The sequence below is a fragment of the Tachysurus vachellii genome, chromosome 12, assembly GCF_030014155.1.
Source record: "Tachysurus vachellii isolate PV-2020 chromosome 12, HZAU_Pvac_v1, whole genome shotgun sequence".
In the NCBI taxonomy this organism is placed as follows: domain Eukaryota; kingdom Metazoa; phylum Chordata; class Actinopteri; order Siluriformes; family Bagridae; genus Tachysurus; species Tachysurus vachellii.
Window position 1 is genome coordinate 13,834,762 of NC_083471.1, and position 16,710 is coordinate 13,851,471.

The following is a 16,710-nucleotide window of genomic DNA, read 5'->3' on the forward strand; positions in this document are numbered from 1 at the left end:
GGTCTTATTTAAGTGATTTCTTGATTGAGAACAGGTGTGGCCGTAATCAAGCCTGGGTGTGGCTAGAGAAATTAAACTCGGGTTAAGTTATTAAACCACAGTTAAGTTATGTTTTAAAGCCTGCATGTTGTGTTTACTTGTGTTATCTTTTACTATTTACATTTGTTTGATGATATGAAACATTAAAGTGTGACAAATAATAATAAATCAGAAAGGGGCCAACACTTTTTCACACCACTGTAGAGCATTTAGTTAGTTTGAATGAAACCCTGGTGTTTGTTCTATCACAATGCAGTTCATTTGTTCATTGGAGAACACATTAATCACAATTGGGGTGGGACCGAAACATACAATCTGAGAGGGTTTGAGACAGTATCTGGTTCAGTTTCAGTGAAAAAACACGTACAACATATGAACTGCTAAACTGATCTATGAAGCACAAACATAGCTGAAGGACAAGGCTGTAGTGCTCTTAATTTGGCTTAATTCTCTGTGCTAGAATGAACATAAACTTAACTTAAGAGCTAATGGATTGTAACCTGTGTACATAAATCCTTTTGAGTAATAAATGTACCATGGAATTTTTTTGAAACTGTAGTCATGTTTTATATAAATATATTGTCATCAACATGTTCATTCACCCTTAACTTAGGAGACCTGGAAGAATAAGAACCAGCCCATTTAATAAATAGTACCTTTTTTCCCTCCTTTTCAGCGAGCTCTACCAGCACCATCCTAACTCGAGCACAGGCCGAGTGCTGTTCAGCACGGCACGGCGTCTCTGTCAGATGCTGGAGGACAATGTCCCCATGGTGCTGCCAGAAAGAGTAAATCTTCCAGCTCTCATCCACAAACTGGCCTGTCAGGCCATCACCATCTGCCATGCTGGTACACCTTTACCTTTATTTTATAATGTAATCAAGTAGAAATACTTTATTTAGGGGTTAATCAGGGTTTGAATGTCCAAGTAGTGATGTCTTTTTTTTTTTCACCAATCTACCATTACTAAATTTGGTGTATGAATATATCTTTATTTCTGAATTAAATGTATACACGCATTAAATACACACACTATAAACACTAGCCATTTAGAACTCAAATGTTTTACATTTTTCCCTCCTTTTTGAAAGTCTTTACTTCTTTAGAGACATCTGATAGTCGTCATCATCAGAATTTTTGTTTTATTCTTCTGTAGATCTGCTTCTTGACTGTGTTAAATTGTGTAAAAGCACCAGAGATGCTGATGATGTGTACCGTCAGTGTCAGATTGATGACTACGGCTTTGTTGTAAAGGTACAGTTTTTGCTTTTAGCATGTGTTTCTGTTTTATTTCTGTACGTTACTATGTTGTTTAGCATGCCCTTTATTTTGTTCTCTACCTACAGGATGCTGTACTGAATAGTGAGGAAGACGCCTACACAGAGACCAGTGTTCAGGACGTGTTTAATGAGGATGGCATTGTGCTGGACCCGGTCTCAGTGCTCCCAGTACAGTATAAGATCACTACCAGTCTTCTGCCACTTGCAGGTACCTGCACTGTGCCATTGTATTAAGCCAATATGCTGATATCAGTAGTAAAACATTGTGGATTATTGTTTACAGGCTGAACTATTGTCTCTGTGTTGTATTTTGAAGTGGGTTACTGACAATTGTCCCGAGGTGACGTCTCAGATAATCAAATTGCTTTACATTTCTATATTTGTTGCTTTCTAGATTCAACATTTTATCCCCTGGATTGCTTGTGCTTGTCATATTGTGCTCTTCAGGAAGGTAATTTACATTTAACTTGTGTTTTAATGGTAATGTCTGTCCTGTTGTTGTTACTCTCCCAAATCCTAACTTAAACTTTTGAGATATTCATTAATAAAACTGAAGTTGTCTGTCTTTTCAGGTGTTTATTCATCATATGCTTATCTAAGATGATTGAAAAGTTAACACTATAACCTGTAATAGCAAGAGTTGAGCAACCACAAACCTTGGCACAGATTCTATAAGAATTGTACTGGGATGATAAACACCATTCTCACAAAAGATAGTTGGTGAAGAGCACTGTCTAACACATCACTGCTAAATCTCCTGTAGGTGTCCAATTTAGTGAGATTTGATGAGTGTGAAATCCACAGCATCTGATTTAGATCACCATTGTGTTTTGTACATGGGGAAGGAGGACCAAACAGACCTGATGGGTTTGGGGACAGACCAAACCCATCAGGACAAAAATGTTTCATCATAGGATGAAGAAAATCAGTCAGAATTGCTTTGTGTTTTCTGCACTGATCCTTACTCTAAACTGGAGAAGTAGACACAATCAATGGCACTACGGATCAATAAATTCCCCAAACGCCAGAAGAGAGCCAGTGATTTTTCCTTCAGCATATTTCCTATCCATGCCAATAGAAGCCATTCATGCTGCCCCCACTAAGCAAGATTTACTTACTTTTCAGTTAAACAGATTTGTTCTCGGCAGTAACAAGGTTTGGTCATTCACTAAAGCTTGTGCTTGACAGTAACGTTTCAGCAGTAACAGTTTTTTAAATATCTACTGTAGTCTGATTTATACTTTATACCAGAGGTATTCAACTAAAATTTAAAGAGGTCCAGTAAGAGAAAATTTCTTGAAGCAAAGGTCCGGATGTTAATGTCTAACTAGTTAGTGTGATATATATTTAAGTAGCCTAGTAGTTGTATCAACATCTGCAAGCAATCAATACCTGACTGTCAAATCAAATAAATTCAGTACAATTCAAAAACTTTTTCACAATATTTGTCACGTAACATAGAACTGAACATATGTATGATTGTAGATATGTATAACGTTCTCTCATTAAATAAATAAAAGTAGGGCTACATTTCAAAATATGAGAAAATAAATAACATGTGAAATTTGTGTATGTTTAAATAAAGTGCTTAACTTTCCCTTTTATATCTCAATGAGAGAACTGAGCTCTAGCTTGGCTTGGCAGGATGTTAAACCTGGGCTTGAATGGAGTCAGGGCCATTCTCATACACATGTGAAGGTGCTCATTAGTGACCCTGGAATATTTAGTTTTGATTATGTTCATTGTAGAGAAAGCTGCCTCGCAGTTGTATGTAGAGCCAAACATAGTCAGGATGTATAGGGCTACTTTCCTCAGACCTGGGAAAGCTGTCTCAGGGACGCTGTCTTCAGATTTAAGTGGATATGTTTGTTCAAAACCTTAATGTTTTGTCTCATAATGGTGTTTCTGAACATATGAGACACACTGGTTTAGTGCTTCCAGTGGGAAGTGTGAACAGAAATCAGTTTGTCTATTCTGGAGTAAATGCTCTATTTTCGCCGTCCACTTTTCTTTTTGGGGAGAGCGCCATTTGTTCTTTATTCTCCCTTTCTCCGTCTCACTCGTCTGTTTCTCTCCCTTTCTCCGTCTCACTTGTCTGTTTCTCTCCCTTTCTCCGTCTCACTCGTCTGTTTCTCTCCCTTTCTCCGTCTCACTCGTCTGTTTCTCTCCCTTTCTCCATCTCACTCGTCTGTTTCTCTCCCTTTCTCCGTCTCACTCGTTTGTTTCTCTCCCTTTCTCCGTCTCACTCGTCTGTTTCTCTCCCTTTGTTTTCTACATGTATCTTTCAAGTGTAACTTTACTCTAATTCTCTCTCATCTGTCTTGCACTGTTGAGTCGCAGGGTTTACTTCAGGAATGCACAGACTTGATTGGTTGAGCGGTATCACGTTGGATGGCTTAACTCGGATGCAATTGGTCTGTGCATTTCCACTACCACTACCGTAAAGATTGCAAAAGATGCACCGGTTAAAATGGAAGCGCCCCGTCAAGTTTTAAAACTCTTTAAACCTTTTGTTTTGGCTGTAGGTGCGGGTCCGGATTGGACAGCTTCTGGGTCCGGACCCGGACCGCGGTCCGCCTGTTAGTGACCTATGCTTTATACTAACAATACCCATCAATATATTATTCAACATAATGATCCTGGTTCCTAAACTCTAGTGAGAGCACAAGACTGGGACTAATCCTGGGCTGTTTTCTTTTACAAGAGTTTGGAATTAAGAATATTTAAACAAATACATTTGAATGCTTTCATGACTATTTCACAATCACTGGATTTCAAAAAGAAGAATTTTAAATATTTGGCTATTTACCGATTTAATGTTTTACAGACATTGACTATGTTCGTCCGTTGCTGGGTCCCATGGCCACCATGCTGCAGAGTCTACAGGAGTGCAGTCAGTTAGAATTGGCCCTAAAGCTGCTACTGGAGTCATACGGCAGCATTTTACAGCACTTTGTTTCCAACAACATGGACCTCAGTTTGAGCATGAAGGTTAGACCTTTCTAAATTGAATTCAAGTCAAGTCAAGAAGCTTTTTATGTTTTTAATCTATGTATAGCTGACGCAGTACACACTGAAATAAAAACTTCAGGTTTCTCCAGCACTATGGTGTTACATAAAACAACATAAAGCTACATAATACTGACCAGTGCAAAAACAATGTGTTGTGCAAAAACAACAATTGAGTGAGTGATTGATTTGTACAGCCCAGTGTTCACACAGTATAGTTCAGTTCTGAGTCTGATGGCTTGAGGGACTAAACTAATGGGGTCATCCACAATGCTGTTGGCTTTGCGGATGCAGCATGTGTTATGAATATCCGTGATGGAGGGAAGAGAGGTGCTGATGATCATCTTAGCTGTGTTCACCATCAGTTATGCAGCTGCTCAGGATGCTCTCGATGTTCCCTCTGTAAGATGTGGTCAGGATGGGGTGAGGGAGATGGGCTTTCCTTAGTCTTTGTAGGAACTAGATGGAACTACTGATGGAGCTGGTGTTGAGTGACCAGGTGAGGTTCTCCGCCAGATGAACACCAAGGAATTTTGTGTTCTTGATGTTCAGCAGGGAGTTGTTGATCTGTGCTCTCCTGAAGTCAACAGCCATCTCTTTAGTTTTGTCTAAACTTTAGTTTTGTTCACTGAAAAAGCTTCATTTTAGGAGTGTAAAATAGCAGTAGTTCAGACTCTTATTGTTAAAAGTATTAATTTTAAAGTCTATGTATTAAGGTTTTGGTCATGCAGTCCTGCTTTATGTTTTCATCAGTTGCATATCAACAGCCGGTTAGTTCGAGATAAGCAGACTCTGGATGCGATTGAGAAGACCGCTCTCTCTTCCATCAACATGGTTGTGGTGTCTTTATTACATAAGGTGAGCATCCTGAGCATCCTTGAAATGGGACATAAAGGTTTGTCTTAAAACTTTTGTTTGTTTGACAAAAACAGATTTAACTAGAATTATTTATTGCTTATGTTCAGGCAATAGTATACTGAATATTCAAACAATATTAATTTTCACTTCTCAAATAAGAACAAACTGTCAAAACAATTCAACAGTAAATACAATCTTAATTAACAAAGGGTGTTAAATGCCTAAAAGAGTTATCCCTTTTTAACTAGAGAAAGTTGACACTTTTAGAAATGTAAACATTTTTAATGTGAACATAATGTATTATGTATTATAGGTCCTGAACTGGCGGGTAGTGGACTGTGACTTGGCCATTGGCCTTTGCACTGTTCTGGGCAAGTCTGATGTTCTGGACATTCTGTGGAAAATAATTAACAGCGCTTGGCAAAACTATGACAAGGTCATGGTAAGATAGTTCACCCTTTATCAAGCTGTTACCCCACTGGTACCCCATTGATTTGAGATCTGCTGCAATGTATGATGGGAATGTATGTGTTGACTAGATATGTTCCACTGTTTTGGGACTCCAGCATGTTGCCTTAACATTGAATATGTTGTGGGTTTGGACAAATATGTACATTCTATGGAAAATGTGCAACCTTCAAAGTTTTTAGTTTGTGATTGAATTGTCCTCTTCAGGCTGTAGCTGTTGTCGGAGCCCATTTCTGCTCACTTTATAATGACCAACAAGAGAAGGCGAACTTCTTTTCTGTCATCACAGATGCAGAGTGGGGTATTAAGCTTGGAAAAATTGGGGTAAGTGTTTTGTCTTGCTTTGTTTTGTCTCTTTGTTTTAAAATAATGCATCAGTTGTCCTTTTTTGCTTTTGTTTAAATACATCTTCAAAAAATTCAAATCAATCCGTGGCTGGTTTAATTTTTTTTGTCAGGTTTCCATTCAGTCTGTGTTTAGACAGTGTTCAGAGAGCAAGAGGAATCTGATTCCTGAACTTGTTAAGAACAGAAACATGACTGCTAAGATCTTACAAGAATACTGCAAGTGAGTAAAGCTGCATTTATCATATTCTCTGGATCATGTAGACACATCAACCATAATGCTTGGGATGTCAGTGTGGAAATACTTGTTAGATATTAAATTCTAGACAAAAACATGATTTGGTTTTACTAAAACATGTTTAAAACAACCAAAATTGGGCTTAAGCAAAATAACTGTAAAGGTACCTTAAAGACACACTAAAGGACTCACACTTGGTTTAGTGAATCACTTTTACTGGAGAGATTTCTGATGTAAAACTGCTGCAGTAATCATGAAGACTTTCTTGTGCACATCCCAGGATTCCTGTTTACAGTCTATTTATACTGGTCATCCTTTTAACACACTTAGTATGGTTTGATTTTAGTAACAGGGGTAATAACACTACTGTCACTGGACTGAAGATCACCTCAATTACATGCCTACCTTAGCAACTTTTAGTCATCAGCCTTTTGGACTAAAATCTCTGAGCTTCCATATCCCAGATAAATCAAGGATTATAATTTTATCATATCAGATTTTTTTTTTAAAGTTTGATCTTTCTATTTTGCAGAACATATGGGCTGGACACTGACTCTGCACTGAATCTCTATATCACCACACTACTGCTGCAGGAGAAAGCAGATAATAAGCACTGTGAAGTCAGAGCAGGGTATTCAGGACTGGATGAAGTGGATGAGAGTGTAGATGCAGGGCATGAGGATGTATTGGGTTATGTTCTACGCATTGTTCCCCAACTGAGCGCCACTGCAGACCTGGTCGTCAGTCTGCACACAGCACTCACAAAGGTCAGACTCGCTCACAATACACAAGTCACAAGCTGCAAAATGCAGATTTACCTGATTAGTGTGATGATGAGACAAGGTGCTCAAAACTTTGTGATTTGCTACAGCTGAATCCATACAACTATGAGCGAATTGAGAAGGTCCTAAAAACCATTCAGACTGCAGATGAAGGCACCACTCTTTTACCGCTCAACCAGGTACGTTTTTTTTCTTCTTTTTTACAATTGAATGAACTGAAATTAAATGTAAATTTAAATAACCTATAATCATATGAGGTGTTAACTTTAAGTAGGTGATAGTGTTTACGATTGAAAAGCAAAGAACAACATTTAGCTGTTTTGAAATTAGAGCTGGCCAATCGCATTATATACTGATTGAGAGATTGTCGTAGTTTTGTGAAAAATATCATTTAATTTGAACTTCCCCCTGAAAATCACAGTTTGCATCAAAGACAACTGCAAATTTCCCACGTGGTTCCAGCTGATATAAGGGAAGTCTTTAAATGACTGAAATATACATTGTGCAGTGTACATCCTTTCAGTAGAAATGTTTGTGCTATCTCACTTAAGAGTGAAAGTGTACTTAAATATGTAAATATTTCATTGAGAACTGAGGCAAATGGATGGAGTTTAGATGTGTATTAAGTTTTTTAAGGGTTAAATAACAAAGTCTTAATGGTCCTGAATTTTTGTCATTTACTGCAGCTTATTTGCTATTAACAAATGTTTTGACAAGACATTTTGGTCACAGTACAATTACATAGAATTGATTGAAGAACTGGGGCTATGACTGATTTTTGATTTCATTCTAAATTTATAGACTAAATTTACATTTGCTGTATTTGACAGATGCAACTAACATTTATCTCATTTATACAACTGAGCAGTTGAGGGTTAGAAACCCAGCAGTGGCAGCTTGATGCTCCTAGAATTTGAATTCACAACCTTCTGATCAGTAGTCCAACACTGTAACCAATAATCTACCACTCTAAATAAATTGTTCAATAAATTTTGAATTTATAAATCAGGAACCTGGTGCCAATAAATCTAGGTCGTTTTGTTTGCATCTGTATGCATAAAATACCCTTAAAATGTACTTCGAACAGGAAGGAAGCTATTGAAGAAGCACTATATTAGACAGACTGTGCTGTGACATCTACTCTATTTGGATCAATTTCAAAATCTTAGCAGTTCATCTCTAGGTTGTATTAATAAATCCACATAAATCATATAAACATTAAACCATTTAATCTTGAGATATTGCATATCTAACGAATATCACAGATGCACAGACACATGGACCACTTAAAAACATTTAATGGAAGTAGTACTGGTGTTTTTCTTTTTTATTATTATAGAAATGTTACCTAAAGTTTTCTATGGACATACCTGGTATGATGTTGGTCTCATTTATTTTAGCCCTGATAATCAATTATAAATTAAAATCTGAGCTTATTTTTGACAGTGAATATTTTTCTGTAATTGTACAGATGATGGGATTGCTCCAGCACCTGAAGTCCCACAAGCGGACTTCTCCTCCCACTGATGTGGAGAGCACGTACCTTCTGGAGAGCTCTCTGGATTCAAGTCCTCTCGCCAACACTCGCTTGCCTTTCCATCTTCTCCTCCAGACTAACCTCTACTTCTGGAAGATTATTTGTGAGTATTATTTTGAGGAACAATGTGTGTCCTCTGTTGTCTGAATGTTAACGTATATACCGCTGTGCCGTACCTAAAATATCAGTGGGGTCATGTGGAACACAGTATGTAGTTCTAATTTAAAGTAAAGAGGTTAAAATGCCCACACTTTGTCTTTATTTCTAGTAATCTACTAATTATGGACACATGATTCATTGATAATTTAACTATGGCTTAGTGACAGATTGTTTTGTACCCATTTTTGTATTTAAATAAATAGTTATTGTGCCTTGTTTCTTTATTTGTTGTAATAAGAACCTTTGTAATGTCAGAACATTTACTTATGTTTTTGTCAATTTTCTGTTTTTTTTTTCCAGCTCCGGAGCTGAATGAGGAGACATTACCCACACTACTGCTCATATCTAAACTTATGAAGGTAAAACACATTCATTCGAGGCAAATACAAAACCAACATGTTTATGGTTGAACATATTGTCATATTTTATTCCAACAATCCAAAAATCCTTGTATTATATTGTCTTAGTAGTACTTTGAATAATAGGAATAAGACGTTGCATGCTTTCACAAATAGTTTCAGTGGCATTGAAACTGTATACTGCATTGGATGTCTAACACAGACATTATTTATTGGCATAAAATCAAGCTCCTTGTCTAGAACATCAACAAATCCTGCTGCATCACACCTCCATGGCATACTTTATTTTTGTGTAACAGCATGGTCTGTTGTGTGCTATTCCTTACAAATCCTATGTCTGATATGCAGAGAAAACACCAGAGTTCATAGCCTAATTCTGGACTAATGATTTGCTCACTTTTTGACAGCAAACTGGAGACTTTACTTTCCCAGTAGGCTTAATAATGAATTTATGGTTTGTCCACTGTTGGTTCAGTGCTGACGCTGATAGTGTGTATGCTTCAGTCTATGATTCAATATTAGTGTACATAATAAAATGAGTGTAGGTGTATCTAGTAAACTGTCAGCTTAGTGTATATTTTTGTGACCTTATTAGGTGCTTTCCTTTCATTGACTTTTTTTACTCAGGTTAACCTGGACAAGCTTTACATCCTGACGGTGAACCATGTGTTCAAGAATAAGCTGATGCCTTTGCTGCTTGCCCAGACAAAGCGCCAACAGACTTACGGCTCCAGCAGAGACACAAACACTGTAATGCAGAACATATTTAAACATGCTCTCTGCATTCAGAACCCAGAACTAGCTGCAGCTACCATGCACAAAATCTCTCAGGAACTTCCTGCAGGTCAGTCCAGCAGATGTCTGTTTAATGTACTTGTTCTTTGCTTTGAAATCATTCATATGAACTTCCTTACATTTACACTTCCCCCTTCCTGCTGCATACAGGTGCAGAGAAAACCATATTTTTGAAATTTAGCTTGGACCTTGTACAAAAATTGCTGAAGTCTGATACTTTACAGGTTTGTTACCATGATACCATTCTTACAATAAATTCTATATATATTTTTATATATGTATGTATGTGTATATATATATATATATATATATATATATATATATATATATATATATATATATATATATATATATATATATATATGTATGTATGTAATGTTAAGCCATACATACATATATATATATATATATATATATATATATACATATATATATATATATGTATATATATATATATATGTATGTATGTAATGTTAAGCCATATATGCAACATATATGTAATGTTAAGTCATGTCATCCTGAATACTGGTGCTTTGTTTTGTTTGTGGCCATCTTTTGCTTTTACAGGGAGGTGGTTTTTTGACAAAATTGAAAGATTTTGTTCTATCCAATTTTCCCTTTGTGTGTGTGCATATGTGTAGGAGGAGCTACGCACAAGGGGAGAGCTGTTCACCTCAAAGCTGCTCCTGCAGTACCAGCGGTCCGCCACAGAGAATGCGTTAATGGCTTTTCAGCTGGACTGCCCCGAGCTACTCAAGCTCACAGGACAGCCCGCACGTCTCATTGTGTCTCTGTTTGAGCACAGCTCAGTGGTGGAACGCATGAAGAGTCCCGCTGGACAGACCTACCCTGGTGAGAGCATATCTCAGCATGCAGACTCAAATAAGCAGTAATTACTACATAAGCATGAATACTCAATCAATCATGATTTTTTTTTTACAACTTAACCAAAAATTAAGATATAAAAAATGTTGTCATTGCATTGTCATGGTTTTTCTTTGCCCATGGTGATGACTGGGATGTTATATAAACATAATTCTTAAATATAGCTGCAAGCAGCGATACCGGGGTCAAGCCAATCAAATGCGCTCAGAACATGTCGCTGATGAACCATACCAAGTTTCGTAGCGATATGGCATTGCATTGGTAAAATACTGAACTTAACGTGAAAATTCAAAATGTGTGTGTGTAAGTCTGTGTAGGTGTGAGTGTTTGTGTAAGTGTGAGTGTGTGTGAGTGAATGTGTGTGTAAGTGTGAGTGTGTGTATAAGTGTGAGTGTCTGTAAGTGTGAGTGTGTGTAAGTGTTTGTGTAAGTGTGTGTGTGTGTGTGTGTGTAAGTGTGAGTGAGTGTGAGTGAGTGTGTGTGAGTGTGTGAGTCAGTGAGGGTGTTTGTATGTGAGTAAGTGTGTGAGTATGTGAGTGTGCGAGTGTGAGTAAGTGTGCGAGTGTGTGTAAGTGTGAGTTTGTGTGTAAGTGTGTGTGTAAGTGTGTGTGTGTAAGTGTGTGCGAGTGTGAGTGAGTGTGTAACTGTGAGTGTGTGTATGTGAGTGTGTGTGTATGTGAGTGTGTGCGAGTGAGTATGTGAGTGTACGAGTGTGAGTAAGTGTGCAAGTGTGAGTGAGTGTGTGTGTAAATGTGTGTGTAAGTGTGTGTGTTCCTCGTATGTGAAAACATACTTGGCAATAAAGACCTTTCTGATTCTGATTCTGATGTTGCAAGAATTTTGCCTCTAGGCCTTACGAGTCAGCACAAAATTGGGTTTTTGGACTGTTGGTGGCGCTAGAGGGTTTGAGCTAGACACACCAAAGTTGCTATAGTACCTTCTAAGACTGGCCTCTACATGTGTGCCAAATTTCATAACTTTCCTACGTACGGTTCTATGGGCTGCCATTGACTTCAATGGCGGAAGAGGAAGAATAATAAATATAGCTGCAAGCAGCGATACCGGGGTCAAGCCGATCAGATGCGCTCAGAACATGTCGCTGATGAACCATACCAAGTTTCGTAGCGATATGGCATTGTATTGGTAAAATACTGAACTTAACATGAAAATTCAAAATGTGTGTGTGTGTAAGTGTGAGTGTGTGTGTAAGTGTGAGTGTGTGTTAGTGTGTGTGTAAGTGTGTGAGTGTGTGTGTAAGTGTGAGTGTGTGTGTAAGTGTGAGTGTGAGTAAGTGTGCGAGTGTGAGTGTGTGCGAGTGTGAGTGAATGTGTAACTGTGAGTGTGTGTATGTGAGTGTGCGAGTGTGAGTAAGTGTGCGAGTGTGTGTGTGTGTGTTTGTGTAAATGTGTGTGTGTGTTCCACGTATGTGAAAACATACTTGGCAATAAAGTGTGTGTGTGAGTGTGTCTGTATGAGTGTGAGTGTGCATGTGTGTGTGTCTGTGTGTGTGTGTGAGAGTGTGTGTGTGTGTGTGTGTGTGAGAGTGTGTGTGTGTGTGTGTGTGAGTATGTGAGTGTGCGAGTGAGTATGTGAGTGTGCGAGTGTGGAAACTTGGTATGTTTCATCAGCGACATGTTCTGAGCGCATATGATCGGCTTGACCCCGTGTGTGTGTGTGAGTGTGTGTATGTGTGTCTCTGTGTGTGTGTGTGTTTGTGTGCATCTATGTGTGTCTGTGTGTGTGTGTGAGTGTGTCTGTGTGAGTGTGTGTGTCTGTGTGTTTGTGTGTGTATGTGTGTCAATGTGTGTGTCAGTGTGTGTGTGTGTGTTCCTCGTATGTGAAAACATACTTGACAATAAAGTGTGTGTGTGTGAGTGTGTGTGTGTCTGTGTGTGTGTGTCTGTGTGAGTGTGTGTGTGAGAGAGTGTGTGTGTGTGAGAGAGTGTGTGTGTAAATGTGTGTGTGAGTATGTGAGTGTGCGAGTGTGTGTGTAAATGTGTGTGTAAGTGTGTGTGTTCCTCGTCTGTGTGAGTGTGTGTGTCTGTGTGAGTGTCTGTGTGTGTGTGAGTGTCTGTGTGTGTCTGTGTGTGTGTGTGAGAGGGTGTGAGTGTCTGTGTGTGTGTGAGTGTCTGTGTGTGAGTGCGTGTGTGTGTCTGTGTGAGTGTGTGTGAGTGTCTGTGTGTGTCTGTGTGTGTGTGAGAGTGTGTGTGTGTGTGAGAGTATGTGAGTGTGCGAGTGTGAGTATGTTTTCGATTGTGAGTAAGTGTGTGTGTGTAAATGTGTGTGTAAGTGTATGTGAGTGTGTGTGTGTGAGTGTGTGTGTGTGTGTGTAAATGTGTGTGTATGTGAGTGTGTGTGAGTGTGCGAGTGTGTGTGTAAATGTGTGTGTAAGTGTGTGTGTTCCTCGTCTGTGTGAGTGTCTGTGTGTGTGAGAGGGTGTGTGTGTTTGAGTGTGTGTGTGTGTGTCAGTGTGAGTGCGTGTGTGAGTGTGTCTCTGTGAGTGTGTGTGTGTGTGTGAGTGTCTGTGTGTGTCTGTGTGTATGTGTGTGTGTGTGAGAGTGTGTGTGTGTGAGTATGTGAGTGTGCGAGTGTGTGTAAGTGTGTGTCCCTCATAAAGACCTTTCTGATTCTGGTTCTGATTCTGATTTTGCAAGAATTTTGCCTCTAGGCCTTACGATTCAGCACAAAATTGGGTTATTGGACTGTTGGTGGCGCTAGAGGGTTTGAGCTAGACACACTAAAGTTGCTACAGTAACTTCTAAGACTGGCCTCTACATGTGTGCCAAATTTCATAACTTTATTTGTATTGGTAAAACACTGAACTTAACGTGAAAATTCAAAATGTGTGTGTGTAAGTGTGTGTAGGTGTGAGTGTGTGTCTGAGTGTGTGTGTGAGTGTGTGTGTAAGTGTGAGTGTGAGTAAGTGTGCGAGTGTGAGTGTGTGTAAGTGTGAGTGTGTGCGAGTGTGAGTGTGTAACTGTGAGTGTGTAACTGTGAGTGTGTGTATGTGAGTGTGAGTGTGCGAGTGAGTATGTGAGTGTGCGAGTGTGAGTAAGTGTGCGAGTGTGAATGAGTGTGTGTGTGTAAGTGTGTGTGTGTGTGTGTGTTCCTCGTATGTGAAAACATACTTGGCAATAAAGTGTGAGTGTGTCTGTGTGAGTGTCCATGTGTGTGTGTCTGTGTGTGTGTCTGTGTGTGTGTGTGTATGTGAGTATGTGTGTGAGTATGTGTGTGAGTATGTGAGTGTGCGAGTGAGTATGTGAGTGTGCGAGTGTGGAAACTTGGTATGTTTCATCAGCGACATGTTCTGAGCGCATCTGATCGGCTTGACCCCGTGTGTGTGTGAGTGTGTGTGTGTGTGTCTCTGTGTGTGTGTGTGTGTGTGTGAGTTTGTGTGTGAGTGTGTGTCTGTGTGTATGTGTGTCAGTGTGTGTGTGTGTGTTCCTCGTATGTGAAAACATACTTGACAATAAAGTGTGTGTCTGTGTGAGTGTGTGTGTGTGAGAGAGTGTGTGTGTGTATAAATGTGTGTGTATGTGAGTGTGTGTGAGTGTGCGAGTGTGTGTGTAAATGTGTGTGTAAGTGTATGTGTGTGTCTGTGTGAGTTTCTGTGTGTGTGTGTGAGAGGGTGTGTGTTGAGTGTGTCTGTGTGTGTCTGTGTGTGAGTGTGAGTGTGTCTCTGTGAGTGTGTGTGTGTATGAGTGTCTGTGTGTGTCTGTGAGAGTGTGTGTGTGTGAGTATGTGAGTGTGCGAGTGTGTGTAAGTGTGTGTGTCCCCCTCATAAAGACCTTTCTGATTCTGGTTCTGATTCTGATTTTGCAAGAATTTTGCATCTAGGCCTTACGATTCAGCACAAAATTGGGTTTTTGGACTGTTGGTGGCGCTAGACGGTTTGAGCTAGACACACCAAAGTTGCTACAGTAACTTCTAAGACTGGCCTCTACATGTGTGCCAAATTTCATAACTTTATTTGTATTGGTAAAATACTGAACTTAACGTGAAAATTCAAAATGTGTGTGTGTAAGTGTGTGTAGGTGTGAGTGTGAGTGTGTGTCTGAGTGTGTGTGTAAGTGTGTGTAAGTGTGAGTGTGTGCGAGTGTGTGTGAGTGAGTGTGTAACTGTGTGTGTGTGTGTGTGTGAGAGTGTGTGTGTGTGTGTGAGTATGTGAGTGTGCGAGTGAGTATGTGAGTGTGCGAGTGTGAGTAAGTGTGCGAGTGTGAATGAGTGTGTGTGTTCCTCGTATGTGAAAACATACTTGGCAATAAAGTGTGAGTGTGTCTGTGTGAGTGTGAGTGTGCATGTCTGTGTGTCTGTGAGTGTGTGTGTGTGTGTGTAAATGTGTGTGTATGTGAGTATGTGTGTGAGTATGTGAGTGTGCGAGTGTGGAAACTTGGTATGTTTCATCAGCGACATGTTCTGAGCGCATCTGATCGGCTTGACCCCGTGTGTGTGTGTGTGTGTGTGTGTGTCTCTGTCTGTGTGTGTATGTGTGTCTGTGTGTGTGTGTGTGTGTGTGTGTTCCTCGTATGTGAAAACATACTTGACAATAAAGTGTGTGTGTGTCTGTGTGAGTGTGTGTGTGTTAGTGTGTGTGTGTGTGAGAGAGAGTGTGTGTGTAAATGTGTGTGTGTGTGAGTATGTGAGTGTGCGAGTGTGTGTGTAAATGTGTGTGTAAGTGTGTGTGTTCCTCGTCTGCGTGAGTGTGTGTGTCTGTGTGAGTGTGATTGTCTGTGTGTGTGTGTGTGTGTGAGTGTCTGTGTGTGTCTGTGTGTGAGTGTGTCTCTGTGAGTGTCTGTGTGAGTGTGTGTCTGTGAGTGTGTGTGTGTGTGTGAGTGTCTGTGTGTGTCTGTGTGTGTGTGTCTGTGTGTGTGTGTCTGTGTGTGTGTGTCTGTGTGTGTTTGTCTGTGTGTGTGTGAGAATGTGTGTGTGTGAGTATGTTAGTGTGCGAGTGTGAGTATGTTTTCGATTGTGAGTAAGTGTGTGTGTGTGTAAATGTGTGTGTATGTGTGTGTGTGTGTGTGTCAGTGTGTGTGAGTGTGTGTGTGTGAGAGAGTGTGTGTGTGTGTAAATGTGTGTGTGTATGTGAGTGTGTGTGAGTATGTGAATGTGCGAGTGTGTGTGTAAAGTGTGTGTGAGTGTGTGTGTCTGTGTGAGTGTGAGTGTCTGTGTGAGTGTGAGTGTCTGTGTGTGTGTGAAAATGTGTGTGTATGTGAGTATGTGTGTGAGTATGTGAGTGTGCGAGTGAGTATGTGAGTGTGCGAGTGTGGAAACTTGGTATGTTTCATCAGCGACATGTTCTGAGCGCATCTGATCGGCTTGACCCCGTGTGTGTGTGTGTGTGTCTCTCTGTGTGTGCATGTCTGTGTGTGTGTGTGAGTGTGAGTGTGTGTCTGTGTGTGTATGTGTGTCAGTGTGTGTGTGTGTGTTCCTCGTATGTGAAAACATACTTGACAATAAAGTGAGTGTGTGTGTGTGAGAGAGTGTCTGTGTGAGTGTGTGTGTGTGTGTGTGTGTGTGTGTGTAAATGTGTGTGTATGTGAGTGTGTGTGTGAGTATGTGAGTGTGCGAGTGTGTGTGTAAATGTGTGTGTAAGTGTGTGTGTTCCTCGTCTGCGTGAGTGTGTGTGTCTGTGTGAGTGTGATTGTCTGTGTGTGAGTGTCTTTGTGTGTCTGTGTGTGTGTGTGTGTGTCTGTGTGAGTGCGTGTGTGAGTGCGTGTGTGTGTCTGTGTGTGTGTGTGTGTGTGAGTCTGTGTGTGTCTGTGTGTGTCTGTGTGTGTGAGAGTGTGTGTGCAAGTGTGAGTATGTTTTCGATTGTGAGTAAGTGTGTGTGTGTAAATGTGTGTGTAAATGTGTGTGAGTGTGAGAGTGTGTGTGTAAATGTGTGTGTGTGTGAGTGTGCGAGTGTGTGTGTAAATGTGTGTGTAAGTGTGTGTGTTCCTCGTCTGCGTGAGTGTGTGT

General features: G+C 40.0%; 1 protein-coding gene across 3 annotated transcripts in view; it reads left to right on the forward strand.

Annotated features, from left to right (window-relative positions):
- kntc1 (kinetochore associated 1) overlaps positions 1 to 16,710 on the forward strand; it is a 51,862-nt gene that overhangs the window by 20,118 nt on the left and 15,034 nt on the right. For all 3 annotated transcript variants that reach the window (XM_060883104.1, XM_060883106.1, XM_060883105.1), the window contains exons 32-47: positions 716 to 888; positions 1,196 to 1,293; positions 1,386 to 1,527; positions 1,714 to 1,770; positions 4,147 to 4,310; positions 5,082 to 5,186; positions 5,500 to 5,628; positions 5,862 to 5,978; positions 6,112 to 6,221; positions 6,769 to 7,003; positions 7,108 to 7,197; positions 8,490 to 8,658; positions 9,015 to 9,073; positions 9,701 to 9,917; positions 10,019 to 10,092; positions 10,510 to 10,720. In XM_060883104.1, the coding sequence (XP_060739087.1) occupies positions 716 to 888; positions 1,196 to 1,293; positions 1,386 to 1,527; positions 1,714 to 1,770; positions 4,147 to 4,310; positions 5,082 to 5,186; positions 5,500 to 5,628; positions 5,862 to 5,978; positions 6,112 to 6,221; positions 6,769 to 7,003; positions 7,108 to 7,197; positions 8,490 to 8,658; positions 9,015 to 9,073; positions 9,701 to 9,917; positions 10,019 to 10,092; positions 10,510 to 10,720 (2,150 nt within the window). The remainder of the gene's footprint in view (positions 1 to 715; positions 889 to 1,195; positions 1,294 to 1,385; positions 1,528 to 1,713; positions 1,771 to 4,146; positions 4,311 to 5,081; positions 5,187 to 5,499; positions 5,629 to 5,861; positions 5,979 to 6,111; positions 6,222 to 6,768; positions 7,004 to 7,107; positions 7,198 to 8,489; positions 8,659 to 9,014; positions 9,074 to 9,700; positions 9,918 to 10,018; positions 10,093 to 10,509; positions 10,721 to 16,710) is intronic.